General features: G+C 39.3%; 1 protein-coding gene across 1 annotated transcript in view; it reads left to right on the forward strand.

Annotated features, from left to right (window-relative positions):
* Positions 1-23,609, forward strand: part of LOC307001927 (sacsin-like) — a gene marked incomplete at its 5' end in the record, with an annotated part of 39,202 nt that extends 15,593 nt beyond the window's left edge. The window contains 3 exons of the mRNA XM_079619007.1: positions 10,573-12,001; positions 12,112-12,200; positions 12,308-23,609. Of these exons, the coding sequence (XP_079475133.1) occupies positions 10,573-12,001; positions 12,112-12,200; positions 12,308-23,283 (12,494 nt within the window). The 3' untranslated portion in view covers positions 23,284-23,609. The remainder of the gene's footprint in view (positions 1-10,572; positions 12,002-12,111; positions 12,201-12,307) is intronic.
* Positions 23,610-24,733: the final 1,124 nt, after the last annotated feature.

Genomic DNA, 24,733 nt, shown 5'->3' on the forward strand with positions numbered 1-24,733 from the left:
ATTTTGATGGTCCCTTTTGAACATTTCGTTGACTATAAGTAACTGTGCAAATACATGTCAACTAACTCTCATTAGAGGATTAATAGACTGTCTGCTTAATATCTGCTAACTCTTTATTGTGATGGTTCCCCAAAAGACATTCAACTGGCTATAAGTAACTTTGCAACTGCATGTGTTCTGTGTTCTTCCCACGGAAAGGTCAACCCAGTGTGCGAAGGATATTACTCGTTGTTCCACATTTGTTTGTTTATTTTTTCACAAAGGATAACCAGGTAATAAACCTGAAATAATAAGAAATACAAAGTTTCAATTTTCATGTGCATACTACAAACAGCCCCAGTTCTTTACGTCAATAGCCCAATAACAATAAATAACATTAATCAAAATACAAATATATAATAATATTAATATACTATAATTATAATAATAATCATTTCATAATTTTCATGTACACGCTTCACACTTCAAACATTATGCACCATACTCAAGTCCTACCAAAACCTATGCAAGAAGTCTTTTCTGCAAGCAGGAAACTACAGCTGGAAACTACAGTTCCCAAAATGCCCGGCGGCAAACCAGGAAGAACAACGTTACTTACATTAAATACCGGTCAGCAATTCATACTTCATCAAATATTTATAAAGCTAAAGAAAATAAACACGAATGGACACGTAAGGTATAGCAATGTTATAAGTAAGTTTAAATGTTAGCTTTATGTCCCACGGCTACGCCACCTCGTCAACTTATAACTTTAGAGCATAGCGTTATCTTTATCAGTTAACTAAACTGCTTAGATCTACCGGAGCATAGCGTTATCTTTATCAGTTAACTAAACTGCTTAGATCTACCGGAGCATAGCGTTATCTTTATCAGTTAACTAAACTGCTTAGATCTACCGGAGCATAGCGTTATCTTTAACGTGAAACGGACATAAACACAGTACAACAACATAGCATGGCGACAGCAGACAACATGAAGCGTACATTGTAAAAGCAGACAAGAAAACATTTGAAATTAAGAGAGCTTACCAAGTGGCTGCACACCGGGTTGAAAGTCATTACAAACTAAATGAATGGCTCTTCCTTTTCACGTAGTAAACACCGTTCACATGTTTCACAGCACACTCCTCTCTTAAAGAGGCACTACACTATTAGGCTACTAAACCTCAAACGTTTCTCCATAAGTGTTACTTGCAACATTGTAGCTCTGGTTTAAGATAAACATTTGATTAAACTTGTAAATAAAAAGTAATAAAAGTTCACAAATGACGGAACTCCACAGAAAACACAACAACATGTCATCTTAATCCAACCCTAACCCTACCAGTCTACTAATACTCTACTAACACTCTAATGAGAGTTAGTTGACATGTAGGTGCAACGTTACTAATAGTCAACAAAATGTGTTAAAGGGACCATCAAAATAAAGTGAAACCCATTTTTCTCATTGGGTTCATACATATAAATGTCTAACTCCTAAACGAAATGAGATATTTTCACCAAATTTCACACGCTTATGTATGGTGGCACTCTGAGGACAGACAAAAAAATCGGTGGAACTGCATAGAATAATAGAACAAAACAAGGAAATTGGCAGTAATTACATTATTATATCATGATATTAAATGCTGCACTTTACTAATGCAAGTGTCTTCGCACCATGCCCTGAAAGTACTCAAAATGTTTCGGGGCAGCTCCACCTTTTGGTCAAAAGTTATAAGGAAATTTCCAAAAATGTTAATAAATTTTGAATAAATTAGCCTATTGCAATGAAATCTTGGGTCACGCCGAGAACATAGATACCAAGTTTGCCATATTTGTCCGAACTTCCTGTCCGCCATCTTGATTTTCATTCAATACATACTTTTTCGAACTCCACCTAGACAGTTTGTCCGATTTGAACCCAAAATTGAATCATATCATCTCCAGACCACGGCAACAAAAAGTTATGGATTTTGTGTCATTAGATGTTACCGTTTTCGTATACTGCAATGACAAAGTTGAGGCATGATGCCAAAATGACTCTGAGGCTGTATCCTTGCAATTCCTTGACATATTAAAAACCAAACGTTGTCTGTGTTGTTGTCACCTCACTCTGACCACACCACATCAATTTCGTAATTGCGCCACCTATTGGTCAAAAGTGATAAACCATTAAATCATATTTTAAGTGACTGTATATGTAGATTTCTCAATAACTGCATCAAATGACGTGCATCAAAATCTTTTGTTTATTTGTGATAATCTTAGCACTGTATTATGACTGATATTTGACGAATTGCTTTGTTTCTTTTTTGTAAGTTTTGTCTTCTGTATATGTAGCCTAAAATGTAATAATAGGCGTGAATCATCATGACTATTGAGTGTTTCACACCTGAGAATGACAAAGGCCCTCCCATAATTGCCCTATCAGGTGCTATCAGGTCCTATGAGGAACCTTGCACAAAGAATGGAGTGAATTTAAAAAATAATGGCTTTTTTATTTATTTATTTATTTACAACACAACATAATCCAAAGATACACAACAAAGGACAAAAAAACACATTATTGAACACACTGATCTAAAGACAGAGACTTGAACAGTCACACACCTTTGTGCCATTCCTGAAACATAGCGCTGTAAGGAACTGACGAAGATGATTCAGTAGCAAGTACAAAGATATTTATTAAAGAGAGAGTTCAGAGACCGTGAGAGTGGTGATGGATAATGTCCAGGGAACGAAGGCGATGGTGGCTAGTGTACTTTATTTATTTATTTATTTTTATTATCATAACCATTAGCCTACTTTCACCCGAACTGAAATAAAAACAAGTTTAAATGGGTAAATTTTCTAAAGCCTAAATAAATATTTTTGAGTCTTCACTTTCTTTTCTGACATAGCCTACGGCAGTTCTTGTTAAAACACACTAGACATGCAAATTATGTGCATTTTGGGCACTTTTTGTGTGAAATCATATTTATTTTGTCCATCAAAAGTGTGCTATCACTTTAATGTAGCGTGAGCGGCGCAGAAAAAATAGACTCAGCGCCGAAATGATCGCGGCACTGCTGCTGACCCGCCGCTCCTGCTCCACGCTCGCGCGCTGCTCCTGCTCCCAGTGTAAATGCACTCATTTTTACGACTGCGACACGGCTACCGGAGCTGATCGCGCCCATTCTAGTCAATGCTTGTGTTTACACCGGCCGCGACGCGGCGCGTTTCCGAAGCTTCGCTAAATAAAGGCGCCTAGTCTATTTTTGACGTAATGCGCCGCACACGTATGCAGTGTAAATAACCCCTCATTTACACTGCACACTTCTGCGGCGCATTACGGCTCTGACATGGTTTTATTCTGTCCTCCACGCGGTGACAACTCACACCAGGAGCATTTCAGAAGCGAAGCGACTGGTTGCGCGAGACCACGTGATTTGCCAGTTCGACGTGTTTTTTCTGGATTTTTGGGTTTCTACCTCACAGTCAATGGTTTTTACCAAGGATATATTGGTGTGCAATACAATTGGGAGTCTGCACAGGGTGTTTATTTTGAAATTGACAGGGTTTTTTTTACTTTTATTTTGTATTTCCGGTTCAACTTTGTATTACCGGTGCGTCTATCAAAAATAGACTGGCGCCTATATTTAGCGAAGCGGCATAGAAAGCCGCTTCTGGGAAGCTTCTGACACAAGCATTGACTAGAATGGGCACCGGATCGGCTCCGGTAGCCGTGTCGCATCTCTCGCGTATCTCTCACGTAGGAGCGGAAGCATAAAAGGAGGAGCGACGACAGTGAAGAGCGAGAGAGGAACAGGCCTGATTTTCTCCCTTGGTCTTCACTGTCGTCGCTCCTCCTTTTATGCTTCCGCTTCTATGTGAGAGATACGTGAGAGAAATCACGCCACCGGTCTCGCGCCGCTCTCTCACGTCCCTCGACATCGTCCTGCTCGCCACAGCGCTTAACCACTCCCTCAAACCGTTACTCTGCTATGGGCAGACATGGAGAGGAGGAGCGCTAAAGTAAAACATTGCCCTCTGTTCAATATTCCCTTTCACTTGGAAATACATCACAATACTGGAGAAAAGTCGTTTGCAACTTCCGGTTCACGCGGACTTTGATTCGCCGCCCTTCGCCAGGTTCCCGACTGGAGTGGGTGTGATTGGAGAGGAGGGGCATTGAAGAGGAGAATCGGGGGCGTGGGATGAGAAACACCTGAAGAATATGAAGCCTCATCACCGCCGCTGTTAAATGCTGAGCGCGCCTCTCCTTGAAAGACGGGTCTCTTCCCCGTGCATGCACGCTGGTGTCCTCATGGGTCCAGAAAGGGAGCATGGAGGGATTCCCGCGCCGACAGAGTTGTGAGTTGCCGGACCCGTGGTCTGAACGGAGAACCATGCGTGATGCCGCTGACAGGCTAGGAGGCCGGGCCGCTATTCTCCTCAAGTTGTCATAGATAAAGAGGACAAGCCGCGATGCCGAAGCCGCCGCCCCTTGCGCCTCAGACCAGAGAGAGAAGCGCGTGCGACCGCCGGACACCGCCCCCTTACCTGGACCCATCCAATCTCTTCACTTCCCATCCTTCACGATTCCCTGACACAACGAGGACACCAGATCCCCTTTTATTTTTAACACTTTATTTCCCCATCTTTTACATTTTATGTTTCTTTCTGTTAATAAATGCCTCTCCGATGCTTGACACCACTCCCACTGTGTCTGTCGTTTGCTCCTCCCGGCACAAAAAAAAAAAAAAAAAAATATATATATATATACTCATCTAAAAAACATTTTTGAGAGAAAAAATTATGTCGCGTATAGCAATAATGTAAAAAAAACGGTAAATAAAGCAAAATGTTAACAAACATTACAAACACCATAAAATAGGCTATTTTAATTCTCCTCACTCCATAACAAATCTTCTAAAGTTAACAGTATTCAGGCTATATAAACGTCAAGCCACAACAAATTAATATAAAGTGAAACTGAAGCCTACCTCTCTCATTCGGCATGAATCCAAATGTTTTCATATTCGCGATGTATTTGGATGCTAAACTATTATGTAAACTTTGTAGGCTTTGTACTTGTACCCGCATTATCGACGTAAAACATCATCCTTAACAGCACAGTGAGGCGGAGGTCACGCTGCATGGAACAGATCGTACTACGGACTATTTAAATTGAGCAGTGTAACTTTCTATATGTTTGGTTGACTGTATTTTATTTTGATAATGAACAGGCTGAAATTTCAAGTTAGCAATGCTAGAATATGTTGAGGCGCCGGTGCGATCATGGGATTTTTTTTTCCTTCTGGGGAACCTGTCACTCCGTAATTTATGGTCACATGGATAGAAGCAGTACAGGATTCAAAACTGTAAAGCTTTTGTAAAATACAGAAAACAAGTAGGATGCCTCTCTCAGTTTCCTTTCCTTGAACATTGGAATCGGTCACAATGAACCGAAAATGGAAGCTTTAGCATAAGTTCTGCCAGGAAGACTCAATCAGCGCGCCCCGTAATACTTCACTTCTAACCAATCATGTGCTAACACTCACAGTATAAAAGATCGGTACTTACATTCGTCTGAGTTCGCAGATGCTGACGCTGCCAAGTACATCCATCCTCCCCAACCACCACCACCACCAAGATGGTACCTTCCCCCTCATCCTCCCCACCACCACCAGGATGGTCCCTTCCTTAACCTCCAGGGGGGGTCGGCTGCGCCCCTGCCTTCGTCTTCAGGCAGGATATGCAGATTCCGTTACCCTCGCATTGCTCTCTAAGGACGGGGCCTACGCCAAAGAACTTTATAAATTTATGCTTGCTGGGCTGTTAATAAATATACGCTGTTATATCAATTTATCTCCTGAGTCTTTCTGGTAGAACTCAGCATAATTATTCCTTTCGTTTTGTTAATCTGTAATTGTTTAAGTGAAATATATTTTGCTTATAGGCCTATATATTAGTTTTTATATCCCTAGTTGGTAACACTTCACTTGAAGGGGTGTGCATAAGACTGACATGACACCTTCATAATCATGACATGACACATATCATGAATATGAAGGAGGTGTTATGCATGTTTATGACAACTTTCATTAAGTGTCATTCGCTCAATTATGACATTTTTAATGCAAATATGACATTGTTTGAGATGTCTTTGTTATGACAACTTGACATAAACCAATACATCATAACCTATCAGGGTCTTGGTAATGATGACTTGACATTGCTAAGACAACAACAATTGGTTTTGACATCGGCTGTCATGAGGCATTATAACTGTGTCATGAATATTTTTCTTGACCTCAACTACAGTGGTACAGTGGTACAAATTTAATTAAGTAGTGTTATGGCAAGATTTTATGTTTCATTGACTTGTTTTATTTTTCATTAACTTTTAGAATATTGCAAAGGAATGTCATGTGTTTTGCCATTTGCAGTATGGTGTGAGAAACGGGGAACTGCTTTAAAATGTATGTTAACCCTTTAGGCGCCAGTTTTTTCCCTAAAACGTTCGATTTTGACATCTTAATTTCAAAAGGCTATATCTTAAAAGTGATAAAAGATAGAGACTTTTTGTAAATTAGAGAAATATTAAGGATGACCCAAAGTTTATGTAGGGATTACAGTTTCCCATCTAATTTGCATATTATGACATCAAATGTTGGCGGTCATCTTGGATTATAGAATTTTCATGAAAAGTCACATGTTTAAATTATAAAATGCAGCACTTTTTTCCAGGGGCAACGAGATGAAAAAATCTAAACTTTTCAGTATGGGGGTGCACCCAAACACTGTGGGTGTCTTTCTCTTCTCCGTAAATAAATCTTGTAGCAGAGCTTCAGCAAGCGTTTTTCAGTGGTGGAAATCCATTAGCTACTAAAACGTATTTGTCGTTGTGGAGAGCGCAGTTCATAGTTGCATAGCAACGACAGACGCAATGGGAAAATCGGACCGAATTTTACTATTAATAATAAAAGATAAGCTAATGTGCTTTGTAAATGTCAGTAATTTATATTTTTTGAAGGGGGTCTCGCCCAGGGTCTAATTCTATGTAGAACCGCCACTGATTTTACAGTTGCATCTTTAATCTGTTTAGACAAAATAGTGAGAATTTGTATAAATTTAACTCTTTCCCCGCCACCATTAAAAAAAAAGTTTTAAAATATTTTTCACAAAAAGTTCACTAAAGACTACGTAGAAAAATAGAAAACACAATGCTCAGGGCATGAAGCTGGATAAATAAATGTGTATTGTTCACTGTAGGCTAAATGCATGTTGCAAAACAAAAAAAACCTGGGCATTTAGCACTTGTACAAAAAGAAAAAACAGAAATCTTGTGCATTTACACGTAGCACTTGTAAAAACAGAAATCGTATGCGTTTGCCACTTGTGTACAGTAAGATAAAACCTTGTTTCAGTCTTTCAATTCTACAAAAAGAGATAATGGAGTTACAAAAAAATATACATGGAATACTAGGCCTACAAACAGTTAGACCAACCCTCCATTACAATACTACAGTACATTGGTACAGTGATGTACTGAAACATATATATACTTACAATATACTGTGCTACAGTATATAGTATGTCATACAGTAATTGCTGTCAACATTTACATACTGTACTATAATGTCAAAAAAAGGTAATTACCTGTTCTCTCTAAATCTTCGGATTATGGTGGACACAGTGGCCCTCATTTATCAAAAGTGCGTACACCAAATTTCCAGCGTACACCTGGCGTACACCCAAAACCACGGTGACTTTGCGATTTATCAATATGGACGTTGTCGTACGGCACGCTCAAATCCTACGCCAGCTCAGGAGGTGGTGTACATGTACGCACGTTTTGAGTTAGTGCTGAAATGCGCAGAAAAACAATTCCTAACACCACAAAACGCACTGACAAACTAAAGATATGATATATTATGACCCTGTAAAAAAAAAAAAACAGAAATTATAAACTTCAGTGTTTATTTTTTGTGAGTTAAGCCCGGCATGCGCGCACGGACTGGGTTCAGTAATGCGTTTCCATTACCCTTCAAATTGCGCAAATTTAAATTGTGATTCGAAAATACGCCCAATGGAAACACGTCAATTTCGCAAAAACTCGCGTTTATCGCAAAAAAAGTTTTTACGCTCGCATGAGGTGGTTTTTCAGGCAATTCGAAAAAGGAATATTTCGCAAAACTGCAATGGAAACAGTTTTTGCGCATTTACAGTCACCTGAAGACGCGGTGTGTTTGGGGTCCGTGTCCGCAAATAATAATAATTATCATCATTATTACTAGGCTATATTTAGAAGACGCTTTTATCCAAAAAAGGAACAAAGCAATTCGTCAAATGACATTCATAATACGGGTTAGACAATAATAATACAGGACTAAGATTATCACAAATAAACACAAGATTTTGACGCATATCCAAGGGTTTGTGGAGCGGAGTGTGGAACGCGCACTGGATGGCACGGAGGCGCGCGCGCGAACACTTTTTCCTATCAATAGTGAAACAATTTAAAATACTCCATCATTTCTGGTCATACTGAAAATAATAATACATTATTTGTAACTACAAGAAAACGTTGTGCTTTTGTAAAATAAAATAAAACAATCAGTTTCATGATCTCCGTGAACTGGAGCGCGAGAACTGAAACAAAATATAGCCTATCTAAAGCTTGAAATGTCCACTTTAAAACGAACAAATTCGAATCGAAAGCTAATACATTTTGTTCTGATTAAGTAATCCGTATGAAAGGTGCATTTCTCTCTAAAAGCGCATTAACAGCGAAGATGGAGATCTTAGCCGACTTAGAAAACAATAGTTTAATATTGGCTCTTCTCATTCATCACTGCGGGAAAATATCAATTCCAGATTCTAATTTGGCCTTAGAAAACCAGTAAAATCGACATGTTTTCCATATTAATTTGTGTATATTTTACATGTTTAATAAAGGGGCAAAAAGTCATTAAACAAAAATCAGAAAATTGGTCGATATTTACTGTTTTGCGCAGCAGTTGGTGTTGCCAGTTCAAATTAAACTTTTGGTGTTCAACTTTGCGTTTTAAAAAGACAACCGTTAATTTTTCGTTTTTCAATTACGTGTTTAAAAAGGAAAAACGAATAGACACAAAAGTAGCCTACATGGATCTTTTGGAATAAGAGACAGAGTTCTTTATTAAATTAATAAAATAAACAATAATTAGCCTATAGGAATACTGGATTATAAACCTCAAAGAAATGTCACAATCAAAACCTCAGAGCAGAAATGAGGGGAAACACCCAGACACTCCTTATCGTTCGGAGTAAAGTTAGCCTATAAGGGCCCTGACATTAATGCTTGGATAACACGTAGCCTACGTCTCCTTCCATTAATAATAATAATGTCTAATGCAGTGGCTGTGATATTATATAAACCAAGTCCGTTGCCGTGATTTTTGGAATGACTTATCGCGCGAGAAAAAAGGACGTTTTAGTTGCATAACATCGGTTAATGGAAACGCCGTCATTTCGCAATAGTTTTTTATCGATATTTAGATAATAGCGCAAAACATTTGACATTCTTCTTCTTTTAAATAATAATAATAATACAAATAATAATAATGACAAAGACATTCTTCTTCTAAATAACAATAAGCGTCATTAATAGGCTAATCAAAATCATAATAGGCTACTAATAAGAAAAATATTACAAATTGTCATGCAATTATTCACATCATCATCACTATTGTACACCCTATTACATGTGACGTCATACGAAATTCAACGTTAATAGTTTCAAAACACGTGCTGTAAAATAATGCATTGTTTGTGATAGGTAATTTGCTCAACCAACCAGCGATTTAAACTGGATTTCCACCGGAGAAGTTTCTCCTCTTTGCCGTCTTCCGTGTGTCCATGGCGTAAAATGAGGGCGTGGGGGAGGCGGAGACGTGAATATATAGGGGCGTGTTAATCTAATGACGATCGTTTTCAGCCGCGGCATTTATCAAGAGGCAGGTTTGCGTACACCTGGATTTCAAAGGTACGGACAGCTTCATAAATCAGGCGGTGAGAGGAGTGTAAGCATAATCTTACGCCAACATATACGCCCGTTTCGACGCAAGATTGATAAATGAGGGCCAGTGAATCTACTGATGTTTGGTTGTACCCTTTGTCCAGCCTCCCTCATGGTCAATCACAGTAGCTCTTATTTCATCAGATATTACTGTTCTTTGTCTTTGCTGACCACCTCGACCTCCTCTCACACAAACTCTTCCTCTCAGATTTATACTGTATCAATTGTAGGGCCTCACAAACCAGTGCTCTCTGAACTGGCTTACTGTATATTCCCTCACATCATTAGCCACAAGTGTGATCAATTTTGAGTTGTTGTGTTCAAGTGGTGGCACATGTGCTTCAATTGTGTTTGACTTTTGTCACCTGTGCTCACCATTATGCAACACGGGTGCATCACAATGAAAATGTGTTGGCAAGTTGTGTCTAAACAGGTGAAAAGTGCTTATGGTTTTGCCAAAAGAGTGATTGATTCAATCATTTGGTTCAGACAATAGGGTTTAGTGTTTTAGCAATTGAGAAAAACTGTATTATTGTTTATTTACAGACTTGCCATGTGTATTCAGTTCTGAACACCTTGCCATTTTTGACCCTCAAAAGAAGATGTTTGGAGATGATGAAGAAGGCTATCGATGGTCTTTAGATGATGAAGAGGACAGAGAGAGACTTTTTAACTTGAGAGATCAGTTCCAGCCCTTTCAAAATGTAGTCAGTCAAGTCAACAGTTGTTCCTGGAAGAAGGTCATCAGTGAGGAGCAATACTTCAAAGGAACGCTTTTCCGCTTCCCTCTGCGTAATGAGGCTTCTGAGATCTCCGATAACTTGTATGACTCCACAAAAGTTACACAGCTTTTTGACAGTTTCATTGCTGATGCAGACATCAGTCTTCTTTTCCTGAGAAATGTGTCATCCATTACTTTGCTCCATATTGACACCAATGGTTTCTGCAGCAATAGGCTAAAAGTTTCAGCATCAAATCAATTTGACACTGACCTTTCTCATGTCAAGCAGGAATCGTTTGACAGAAAAACTTGTTTCAAAACGGTATCACATATTTCCCAGAAAATGGAAGAAACAAGGTCCCAGTGGCTTGTGACACCTTGCCTTCTGAAAGATGGATATATACCAGAGATTGACTCTCTAGCCAGTAAGCTGAGCTTCTATCCTCAAGTTGATGCAGCTTTTCGAATAGATGAAGACAGATCGCTTTGCAATGGGCGACTCAGTTGCTTTCTGCCACTTCCAAATAATGACTCAAACAAAACTGGGTTTCCCATTCACATCAATGCTTGCTTTGGCCTGACAGATAATCGGAGGTTCATTAAGTGGCAAGAGGAGGATCAGAAGAATGACGAGTCTGCAAAGTGGAATGAGCTACTTATAAAACATATCCTTCCTCATGTATATCTTATGATGATCCTGGATGCCATTCAGTTATCCATAAACTCCCCTCTGCCTGCTGCCACTGTGTACAATCTTTGGCCTGACCTATCCAAGACTGTACATAAAGACAGGTGGCATGAAGTTGCAACAGACACTCTGAAGGGTCTAACTGAATACAAGATATTTCACCTTGCCGGAGTAGAGAAAATCTGGGTGTCTCCCTCAGATGCGATTTTTCCAGTCAATAATACATGTAGTGACACAATGTCTGCGATATCAAGATTATTGATTGCTGAAGGAGAGAACCTGGTCACAGTCCCAGAAAATATTTTGAAAGATGTTCAAGAAATCTTTCCTGAAAGTGATACCATGACATGGGTGACTCCATCTTATGTTAGAGATGTCCTTCACAGAAGTAAGGCTGAAAACCTAACCGAAGATGACAAATACTCTCTTCTTGAATTTGCTCTCAGTGATGAGAAGTACACAGAACTACAAGGTCTTAAGCTTCTGCCTCTCAGTGATGGAACCTTCACTTCATTTAGCAATGAAGAGCAGAACACTGTTTTGATCGACAATGAGAAGTTTCCAAGGTAATGTGTGATACAGTTGTCTCTTTCCTACTTGAACTCTTTAGAGTGTTTATATTGTGTTTTCAAAGTACTAATAATTTGTAATAGTTTGTTTGTTTTTTCTTTGTTAGAACATTGCTGCCATTTTGTAAAGAAAGATTTTTACGCAACGATCTGAGCCCTTTTTGCACTATGCAACTACGGAAACTAGCAACAATGAGTAAGCAATTGTCTTTCATATATATCATTGTGAATGCTTATAATAATATGAAAATATTATTATACATGTTTGTGAAATTTGGTCTAAATTATTTCAACTTTTTACAGGCATATACAACATAATCAATTTGGATGCTAATCATGTTGTTGCACTCACCAAGAAGCACTTACCCATGGACTGGAAGGTGACCCAAGGTCATGTGACATGGAAAACAACAGAAAAGCATCATCCCCCGAAAAGCTGGCTGGCTGAATTCTGGAGGTTTCTTAGCATTGAATGGAATGAGTTAAATGACTTTATTGACATGCCTTTAATACCACTGGAGCCACTACAGAGTTCAGGCAATTCTATATTGTTAGAAAGGTTGCAAAGTAACACAACTTTGATGTTTCAGAGTAGCTTGTCAGATCATGTTCAGAAAGTGTTAGGAATGGTGGGGTGTACAGTCATAAAAAGAGATGAATGTCTTAGACATCATGACATTGAGAGCTATGTTCTTCCTGCTTCACCAAGAAGTGTTCTACAAGTTTTTGTGAACTCACACAGAGATCGGGTCATCAAAGGTATTGCCTCAGCTTCATCAGAGGAAAAAGAGGAGTTGAAAGAGTACCTTTCTTATTTATTTGATAATTCTCTCTCAAATGCTGAAAAGAACTTGCTTTCCATGTTGCCAATCTTCAGAATGATGTCTGGCAAATATGTTGCAGTTCAATCAAAGCAAGCAGTTGTTTTAACCACCAATCCAGCCATTCCAAAATATTTGCCAATGCCTGAGACCATTGTACAGTGTGCAAATGAAGCTGATCGCAGACTTTTGACTCTTCTGAATATTGAACTCTTAGATGCCGCTAACCTGGCGGTTCGTTTGGTTGACTCTATTGAGGCAGCTTCTTTCAAAAAAAGGGAGGAACAGACAGTAATGACCTGGATATTGACTAATGGTAGCATTCTACTCCCACAAAGTGAACAGCTGCTCATGAAAACTAAAAGTCTCAAATTTATTGAGACAACTCACGGAGAACAGAAACACACCTCAGATGTTTTTGATCCAAGAAACAGGACATTTCAGGATCTTTTTGAGGCAGATTTCTTTCCCCCACCTATTTACACGAAGACCCAGGAAATGCTTCAAAGTTTGCAACGCCTTGGCCTAAAGACAGATCAAAAAGAAATATCAACAGCAAACCTACTCCAAGTCATAAAACATATTGAAAAGCTTTGTGTCCACTCACCAGATAAGGCATTAAAAAAAGCAAATACTCTTGTTCGAGTCCTGAATGAGAATGATTTCCTTTCCAAGTTCACCAAGACACAGATAGAAGAGCTGAAGCAAATGCAGTGGGTTCCCTGTGAAAATCCAAAGTTCTTGAATGGAAGCATTTGTAGAAATCTTACGAGAGATCTCTATAAGCCAGCTGAAGTAAGGGATTCAAAGTATTCTTCAATTGTTGGATATGTAATGCCACTTACATCTAAGATAACAGGACACGTATGCAAAAATCTTGGACTTCATGAGCTCCCTCCTGCAGAAAAAGTATTGGAGAACCTCTCTGCACTGAGATCAACGGTCAACCCAAATTTAGATTTTCAGTTTAAAACCGAGCTGCACAGTATTTACAAATTCATGCAAGATAACATGAGAAATTTTGCAGATTTGATGGACACAAAAAGCATCCCCTGGATATGGAATAATAGTGAGTTTTTCTGTCCAGGAGATATAGTTTTAGCCTATCCACCTGAACTGGATCTAAGCCCCTACATCAAGAAAGTGCCTGAAGAATTTTTGCAATATGAAAACCTGCTAACAAAATTTGGTGTGAAGAAAACACTGTCCGAAGAGGAGATTGAAGATATACTGCATGACATAAAACAAAGAATTGACTGCAGGTATCCTCCTCATGGAGACTTGACAGAACTTAAAGTGTCAATTGCCATTCTTGACTGGATGCGAAAGAATGAGAAGCTTTTAAAGGACAGTACCCCTGTGCCTGTCATGGCACAAAGTCAAAACTTTACTCTGCAGTCTTTGTCCAAAACAGTCTTCTGTGACATCAGTGATGAAGGACTTGATGACCTGAAACAAGACAATGAGGAGTTCTACGTCATTCATGAAGAAGTTCTACCCATCACTGCAAAATGGTTGAAAGTCCCATTCTTAAGTACTCGCATCTTAAAACCACAGCTCATACAAGCAGAGGAAGAATCCTTTGGTATAGAACAGTGTGGGCAATCTGAACCAATTACTCAAAGAATTAAAAACATTCTTAAAGAGTATGATGAAGAAAGTGACATTTTCAAAGAACTCCTACAAAATGCTGAGGACGCTGGGGCAACCACGTGTAAATTCCTCCTTGACTTCAGAAAACACAAAGACCCCCCTGAAACACTCTTTGATCATGGAATGGCTCTCTGCAATGGACCATGCCTTTGGATCTTCAACAACAAGCTCTTTTTACAAGAAGACTGGATAAACATAGTCAAAGTGGGATCAGCATCAAAGGAAAACAAATTCGAGATGATTGGAAAGTTTGGGCTTGGATTTAATGCTGTTTACCATGTGACTGATATTCCCTCAATTTTGAGTGGAAAAAGCCTTCTTATACTTGATCCAAATGTCACCCATTTGGAAAAGCACATTCTCAGCAAAGGAAACCCAGGAATTAAACTTGACCCATTCCAGGAACGACTGTACAAAAGGTTTCCTGGACAGTTTAAATCTTATGAAGGAATTTTTGATTGTGATTTGTCAGTGCAAAACAGCGAGAAATCTTACAATGGTACTTTGATTAAATTACCATTTCGCACACTGGAGGAGGCCAACAAGTCAGAGATCAGTTCAAAGGTATTTGACGAAGAGCGAATTAGGAATTTAAAAAATCATTTGACTGACAACTCACAAACTCACCTACTATTTTTGAATAGTATTGAATCTATGTCCCTTCAAATTGTCCCTGAAAATGCATCGAATCCTCCATGTAATGATCAGATTCAGACTCCTCTCAAAATATCCAGAAAAGTCATGAATCCATTTGTTGTCTCGAATGATACACATCTACAAGAGATTGAGAAAACTTTCAGAAATAGTGATATCAAATGCCACAACATTATTGATGTCAACACAGCACACATTGTTAAAATAGTTCAGGTGAACTCAGGTAAATCCCTCACCCAGTACTGGCTTTTGTACTCCTGTTTTGGGGAGCATGATTCTTTGCAAATGTTCCAGAGAAGAAATGAACAAGAACTTGGGTTTTCATTTCCAATTGGAGGTATAGCTGTACCTTTGCATAAAGAGGCAAAAACTAATTCATGGTCCCCTGATGAAAGCCTGAAGAGTGAAGGCCAGGCTTTTTGCTTTCTTCCTCTCTCAATTGAGACAGGTCTTCCAGTCCATGTCAATGGAACTTTTGCAGTCACATCAAATAGGAAAAGTCTATGGGAAAAAGGAGTGAAGTCTGAGTGGAACAAAGCTTTGATGAAAGATGCTGTAACCTCTGCCTACATCACTTCATTGCTTGAGCTGAAAAAAATGACCCAAAATGGTAATATCCAGAACTATTCCTTCCATACATTCTGGCCTAACACAGAGACAGTAAACAAAGCATTTTTACCCATGGTTGAGTCATTCTACTCAGCAGTTGTGCAGAATGCCAATGGCAAATCTCTGGAGCTTTTCAGCAATGGACAAAATTGGTGTTCTATAGACAATGTGAGATTTCTGAATCCAAAAATAGAGGAGAACCGATCCGTTGGAGACATTGCCATGAAAGTGCTCTTGAGCTTGGGAGCTTCATATTCTTGTGTTGTTTCTCTCCCATCATGGGTAAAACAGAGTTTCATTGATTGTGGCTTCGAGCCAGAGATCAAACAAAGAACAATCAACTGGCCTGAGTTTTACGAAATTGTTTTTCAGAACTTGAGTTCTGTGGACACGCACAACAGAAATGCGCTTGTGCTGAATGCCATTGACTTGAATGATCCTGCTGTTGATGACCTACTGAAAAGCTATCCTTGTATTCCAACACAGAGTTGTAAGAAGCTTCAATTTATCAAGCGACTTGTGAATCCTTCAGGTAAAATGGCTTGTTTGTATGAACTTGAAGAAGGATGCTTTCTTGAAGGAACAACAAATGACATTTTCTCACCAAAAAGTATTCAACGACTTTCAGATTTGGGAATGCTGAGTGACCACCTCCCTTTAGAGGACATCATAGAAAGAGCAGGAAAGATATCCAGTGTTTGGCAACAGGATAAATCTAAATGTCGTACGCGTCTTCAGTGCCTTGTGGAGTCAATGAAAGACTCCTCAGAAGATGTGAATTCTCTGCACTGGCACACAATGTCTCAAATACCATTCCTCCCTGCCTTACTTCCTTCAGTTCAGCAAAACAAGAATGCCACCATTCTTAAAAAACCCTCTGAAGTTTACAGTGACATTTGTCGCAATTTAGTAAGCATGACAGAATTCACAGTTGATCATTCAAACCTTCAAATAAACAAGTATGATCCAGTTCTCCAAAAATTGAGAGTACTGACAGATCCACCAGTTGAGACGGTTCTTCAGCAGCTGTTAAAAGCACATCAACACTGCAATGCATTTGAAAAGACGGCTATCTTCAACATTGCCCAGACTTGCTATAAATATCTCAATGACTACTTGTTGGAACAGAAAGATCCCAATCCCATTATTGCCTATGCAAAATCATTTCCATTCATTTTCATTGAGGATCACTTTGTAAATGTGGGGTCAGTGGCCAGAAGTAAAGAATTTGAGGAGAAACCATATCTCTATGTGCTTCCTGTCATCTTCTCCAAATTTGAGAGTCTCTGGGACTACCTTGGTATCACCAAACAATTCACAGAGGAGCAGTTTGTATTTGCACTTAAGGAAATTAAGGATTTATATGAATCTCAACCTCTTTCCATGTCAGACCTCCATAAGTGTGTCACAATTCTCATAAATGGGCTATACAAAATCAAAGAAGAAAAGCTTACAAACTGTCTCATACCTGATGAGAGAGGTGTGTTGACATCTTCTAAAGAGCTGAGATTTAATGACAGCCCATGGATGCCTGTCTCAGCTGATGTCAAGCTCGCCCATGATCTGATACCTCGGTCTGTGGCCTGCCATTTTGGTGTAACAACAACAAGACACCATACTTTGAAAAATCATTTAGTCAGTGAGTTTTCCCTTCATGCCAAAGAATTTGGACAAACTGAGAAACTACCTGTCCGAATAAAAAATATAATTGATGCATATCCATCTAAAAAGGATATTCTGAAAGAGCTCATTCAAAATGCTGATGATGCACAGGCAACAGAAATTCACTTTGTGTGGGACAAAAGAAAACATAAGACAGAAAAGATATTTGGAAAGGAATGGGAACTGGTTCAAGGCCCGGCTCTTTGTGTGTACAACAACAGAACATTTTCTGATGATGATCTGCGAGGTATTCAACAGCTGGGGGAAGGAGGAAAACATGGCACTTTAGGGAGAACTGGAAAATATGGACTTGGATTCAATTCTGTGTATCATCTGACAGATTGTCCATCTATCCTGACCGGTGACAAATGGCTCTGCATTTCTGATCCAAATCTAAAATATGTGGAAGGTATAACAAAACAGTCCCCAGGCTGCATGTTTTCAGTTGATGATGAATTTAAAAAGTCTTTTGAGGATGTTTATCATACATTTCTTCCAGAAATGTTTGCACTCAATTCTGGAACCATGTTCAGGCTCCCTCTCAGGACAGAGGAAATGGCAGAACAATCTGAAATATCTAGACATACCGTCACAGATCGTGACATGGATGAACTTTACTATGCCTTGACTGAAGATCCTGAAGGACTAATTCTCTTCTTGAAGCACATCACAAAAATACAGTTCTTGGAGATCAGTGAAGATGGAAAGCAAAGTTCTTTCCTTATTGAAAAGAAATACACAGAGAATAGCATGGTAAGCAAGGGAAACAGCCATGATCAAGAATCCCTGATGTCAGGAACAGCAGAGCCCTGCAAAACCATCTATGAAATGCAAATCTCATCTGGAAATAAACTAAGTCATTGGGTGATTGCAGATAACTTTAGCTTTAGCTCAAAACAAAACTATGAGCAAAAAAACAAGCAAGATGTTCCTCAAGCTGCTCTGGCTGCTTGTTGGAAAAGCTCATTTAACCACACATTTACTGGCAGGGCATTTTGCTCTTTGCCTTTACCTGGAAAAACTGGTTTACCAGTTCATGTGAATGCACAGTTTGAAATAGATTCTTCTAGAAGGGACTTGTGGAAAGAAGATGGTGATAGTCCGAAGACAGAATGGAACCAGTCACTGAAAGTAAACATCATTTCACCACTCTATGCTGATCTGCTATTACATCTGTGTTCAGTCATGAAGACAGATACACCTACAGATCTTGTATGCCTCAAGTCACAGCTAGAAACGTCTTGCCTTAATTACTTTCCCTGCATTTCTCCGGGAGTAGACAAAGTCTGGCATGAGATGATTCATGAGGTTTATAAATCAATCAGCCAACGTGATCTTCCTGTCATACCCACTGTACATGCTGTTTCTGTTGAGTCATCACATCTTTACACAGTTACCTGGTGCAGTCTATCTAAACCACATTCAGAACATTGTCCATATTTTACAAGTAACAACAGTGATGACATTTTGGAAATTTTAGATGACACCGGGATAAAATTAGTGCCAGACACTTGTAAAATGCATGAAATAAAAGCCACCTTCAAAGCAGCTGGTGTGAATGTGACAGAAGTCAGCACTTCAACAGTGATGAATTTCTTGAAGCAAAGATCGCTGAATGATCCTTCCCAGACAACTGATGGTTTGCCTTTGCCCATCAACCAGACATGGATCAAAGACAAAACAAGATGTTCAAAACTTCTGAGCTTCTGCTTGACAAATGCTGATGGGAAAAATGTCCATGATCTCAATGGGCTGCCTCTTCTTCTCACAGAAGATCAGATGTTAAGAGTCTTTGATTGTAAATCCCCAAAGCTGATATCACAATTTAGCAGTCTTTTCCAAGGACATCAGGAAATGTTTGCAGACAATGATGTCAATAGAAGTCATTCCCAAATTCTGCATGATGGAGAGTTTATTAAGGACCTAACAATTGTCATAGCTGCAAAGTATTTGAAACCAAAACTTGATCAACTGCTCAGTCAGACATTAATTGATCAAAGGTGCCAGCTTTACAAAGCGGAGACAGGGATGATCAAATGGCTGAAAACATTATGGAGCTTCTTTGAGGATCAAGGTAAAAGCTACCAATATGAAAGTCTAAATGTCCTCAGTGAGATAAAGAAGGACTTTGAAAAGATGAATGTCTACAGTGAGATAAAAAAGCACTTTGATGACAGTCCTATTTTACCAGTAATCTGCCCCAGTCAAAATAACACACATTTCTTACAAACAATGGGGAATATATCAAAAGTGATTCAGTATCCAAATGAAAAAATAGCATCCATTCTCATAAAACTGGGGTTCATGAAATTAGACCTCAGCTTTTTCAGTGATCTCAGACAGTTCTGTCCCATGTATATGAATCCAGAACTCCTGCAAACAGGAGACAGCAGTGCTGTTTTGGGGCAGGTTTATGATGTACCTCATTCACAGTTTGAGGCGCTGTCTAAAGATGAATGTGTAGATCTTCAACGCATCTTACAACACGGGATCAAAGATTCCAATAACAAGAGTCAACATGTGAAAATGATCAAGTCCTTGCCCCTGTTTGAGTCGATAACCGAAAAACGAGAAAGGATTGATTTGCACAGAATGATATTCATTCTGAATTCTAAGCATCAGAATGACTTTCCTAACTTGTACCATGTTGATGGATGTGACAGTATTTTCCTGAAGAACACCTTGGTGAACCAAGACTTGGCAGAATGTCTAGACATACATATTCTAGATGATCTGGAGTTCTGTGTACAGTTTATTCTTCCTTCTGTGCACATGATGAAAGAGGCCAAGCTTCTTGATTTAATGCGGTTTTTAATGAAGTTTATACCAGTGGACCCCAGGATCATCTCTGGATTGAGAGACGTCAGGATTATTCGTGACATCTATGGCTCTCTTCAGGTGGCTTCATACTTCTTTGAAGACAGTATATCCCTTTACAGGGTAATGCTTCCAAAAGAGAGATTTGTGCCAGAAATGTTTTGGGACAATTTCCAAGGTAAACAAACTAAAGCACATCGTCTCTTAAAGGACCTTGGATTGAAACATGAAGTGTCTGATGAGGAAATCATTCAGTTTGCAAAACAAATTGAATCTGAAACTGGTGGCAACACTCCTCTAGATGTTCTTAAGAAAAGATCAAAAGTTTTGCTCAAGACTGTTTTGTTCATGGGTAATGACAAAAACTCTAAATTACTAAACAGAGTTGCTAACATTAAATTTATCTTCCCAATGCAAATTCAGCAAAAACTTTGTGATTATCACAAGGCCTTTGCTCAAGAGAGGGAAGTTGTTGCAATCAGTGGATCATTGATTGACAGAGACAATGATCACCATTATCTGATATGGACATCTATGCCAATCCTACATTTACCTTTAGAACTCTGCTCTTCACGTCACATAAAGAAAATGAAGGATGTCGGAGCCTTGGAGACTCCACCCCTTGGACAAATAGCTGCTAATCTGAAAAACATCTGTACGTCTCAGTGTCACACTGACAGATTGTTGGAGACAAGAGAAACAGTATTTAACATATTGTACGCATACCTGCAGTCAATAAATTGTAATGCCTCTCTGTTCTCAGATCTCCCCATTATCTTGGTGGAAAACGGAATAAAATTTGTGAAGGCAAAGCAGACTGCACTTGTGCTACATGATGCTCTTGAGTTTAGGCCTTATTTATACTGCATTCCCTCAAAGTATATGAAATATGAAGACTTCCTCAGGAAGATAGGTGTACATGAGAGGCCCACCATCAATCAATATATCACTGTTCTTCAAGAAATCTATTCTGATAGTTCTGAGAAAGACAGCCTTCAGGCAAATCAACAGATAGCTGTGAAGCGTGTTGTACAACAGCTGTTTTGCCTGCTGAAAGAGGAACAGAACAAAACCTCTTTCCAAAATGACCTCCTTTATCTTCCATCAACAGATGGAAGACTCTATGAATCCAACACTTTGTATTTCAATGACACAGTTTTCCAGCCTGCAAGACTTGAGGGTCCTTTGGAAACCAAGCTGAAACTGTTGGAAAAGTTAAACTTCTGTCATCTTGGAAATGATCACTATGAACATCAAACATTGTTGCAGTTCCTTCCCCTGCAAGTTCGCCCCAAATTTCTCTCAGATATCATTTCTGAAAACCTGGAGGGAGAAAGTGTCCAATATTGTGATGAAGGGGAATGTGAATTTAGTGGCTGGTTTGACAAACACTTGTCTTCTGCTGCATTTCTTCATGGACTAGTCTGTCTCATCAGAGAAGACAGCAAAGGTGGGGTTTCACAGTCTGAAGCTGCAGGAAAGTGTGAAGAAATATTTTCTAAGATAAAGATTATCTGTTGCAAAACTCTTCAGACTGAACTTCTGTTAAACCATGAGCCACTTGAAGGTAGTAAGGCTGAAACAGAGGTTTATGTGAAAAAACAGCAAGATGGATGCAGTTTCTATTTGAAACACAATGATGACATGGCCCACAAAGTAGTAAATCAAGTTAATATGTGTCTTACTAAAGAAATCAATGCTCTTCTAACTAACTGTCTGACCACCTCAAGCCTTCTAGTTCTTGGGCATCTTCTGCTGTGTGATAACATGGAGGATGTTGAGAAAACCTTGGCAAATCATAGCATTCATAACAGTGGCCTTGAGGAAGAACATGACGCCTTACCGAAACCTGGATGTCTCATACCTGAGGAATGGCATGACTGCCTTGATATGAACTTTCTCAACAACTTTGAAAGTGGAGAGTATGTTGGCTTCAGCAAGGACGAATCCGGTGAATATTTCTATGCCATTGTTATCAACCCACTAGATGATTCAATGGGACAAATTAGATATTTTCCTGCCAGATATAAAATACAAGTTGGCACTGATGACTTCATTGAAGTAAGCTCTCTTGACCTTTACCAATTTAAACGAGAAAAGAAGGCAACTGTGTCAACAGGTTCCACTTGCACAGATATAGAATGTCATTTGACATCAACGCCTCCACCCAACACAGGGTCCACTTGCACAGATATAGAACGTCTTTTGACATCCAGGCCTCCACCCAACACAGGGTCCACTTGCACAGATATAGAACGTCTTTTGACATCCAGGCCTCCACCCAACCTAGGCTTTCCGGGGACATTTGAAGAGATCCAAAGAAAAATTGATCAAAGCTTAAATGAAATCTGGAATATGTCAAGTGAGGACAAACAAAAAGCCATTAAACGTCTCTACCTCCGGTGGCATCCAGACAAAAACCCAGGCAATGAAGAACTTGCCAGTGAGGCTTTCAAATACCTGCAGAAAAGAATTGAGGAACTACAACAAGGGAAAACTGCACATAGCACATCCTCAACCTGTAGAGACTTTCGAGATTTCTATGACACGTGGAACACAGAGGCGCGAAGACACAGGAGGGGACGCGAGAGGTTCTATCAGAACTACTCCAGAAGACACTATAACTTCTGGTCACACCACAGAGAAACACCAAGGCCAAACAGAGGAGAGGCAAAACGCTGGCATGAACAGGCTCAATGTGACATCAGAGCAGCTCACAATGACACTGGAGGAGATTGCTCAGAGTGGTGTCTGTTTAAGGTCCATCAGGCTGTGGAAAAAGCCCTGATAGCAGCAATGTACAGGAGAAGTGGAGAACATCCCAAAAACTGCTCAATAACTAGCCTTGCTCAGCAGGTGTCCCATTACAGCGCACAGTTGACTTCTTTACCAAACACTGTGAGGCAACTGACTGAACTTGGTGTTGATGGCAAAAAAACTCAGTATCCGAACTATCACCCATTTCCTCACATTCCAAACAAGCAGTTCAGCGTTGATAATGCTAGAAGTGCACTGGATATTGCAACAAAGCTTTTGGAAAAAATAGAGGAATACATTTCTTGAAGTAGCTTGAAATTAACGACTATGTTCCACTGAGACGATCAAGAGGATCTTTTCAAGTAACAATGCTGATCTTCTTTTTTATCCGTTTAGTACTGCTACCATAGATTCTTGAAGTTCTTAACTCTTTGTGATCATGTTTTGATTATTCTAAGTCTGGTTCTCTTCTTGCTTACTATTATAGCCTATTTAGCATTTATATTATTGTATACTGGGCATTCTTGTAGCAAACAGTAGAGCAATGCCGAGTTAATGGGTTTGATTCCCAGGGAAAGCATGAAATAAATGTATATCTGGAATGCAATGTAAGTTACTTTGGATAGACATGTCTGCGAAATGTGCATTAAAAATGACAATAGAATTAAAATTTTAATGCCAATCATTTAAACGCATGGTTTTTATTAAGAAATAGTAACAGACGTCAAAAGCTGTGTCAACCAAATATTCACTAAATGACAGAACTGCAAATAAAATGAACATTAACAGTCACACATTCATCCTGCAATACAGATGCTGTATGTGCTTTACAATCTTTGCAGCAAAACCATTTCTTGGGTCTATTGCAATATAAAATATATCATGAATAGTGACTCATGTTGTTCTCCTTACTGTGTGATCAAGAATTGAAACTTCAATTTGAGCAGCATCTGGTTTCCTCCATGCCACTGCAAAAACCATGCCAAAAGTATTCATATGTTTCTGGTGTCCCAGTAATAACTTATTACACAAATTCTGTACATAATTACAGCCGGCATATCGCCTATCCTTTACGTAGTGAGCACAATAAAAGAAAGCAAGCGTTGTTAGGCTATGTTCACACTTAGCGTCTTTTTACAAACTGCCAGCGTCTGTTCTACATTAGAACCCTATGGATACAGTTTTTTCAAAAAAGTCCTGAGCGCTATTTTAAACGCCACCGCCGGCGTCTTTTTCTGCAGCTCAGAGCGTCTTTTAAAGTTGAAAAAAGTTTAACTTTTCTGAAAAGAACGCCCTACGTCAAGCGCCTTTTTGACAGCTGACCAATGACAAGCGATTAGCAAGACCTGTCGTTTCCATAACAACAAGAAAAATGGACACGGTGCCGGTAGAAAAACTAATCGTCCTTGTTTCAAAGCACAAGGAGCTGTTTGATATGAGTACACAACTCTATCATAACATACATCACAAAGAGGCTGTGTGGGCACACTACTGTTGCAGCTGTTGTTATAGCAACAAAAGACGCGCTCGGCTGCGCCGAACGGCCAGAAGAGCATTGCAGTAATCAAGCCTAGAGATAACCAAGGCCTGGGCGAGAAGTTGTGTTGCATGCTCAGTTAGGAAGGGCCTGATCTTCCTGATGTTGTGCAGCGCAAACCTGCATGATCGAGCTGTCTTTGTGATGTGGTCTGTGAAGGTCAGGTGCTCATCAAATGTTACTCCAAGGTTTCTGATCGACCTTGGTGGGGTGATTAAA

Source organism: Phoxinus phoxinus (assembly GCF_949152265.1).
Source record: "Phoxinus phoxinus genome assembly, chromosome: 7".
NCBI classification, from domain to species: domain Eukaryota; kingdom Metazoa; phylum Chordata; class Actinopteri; order Cypriniformes; family Leuciscidae; genus Phoxinus; species Phoxinus phoxinus.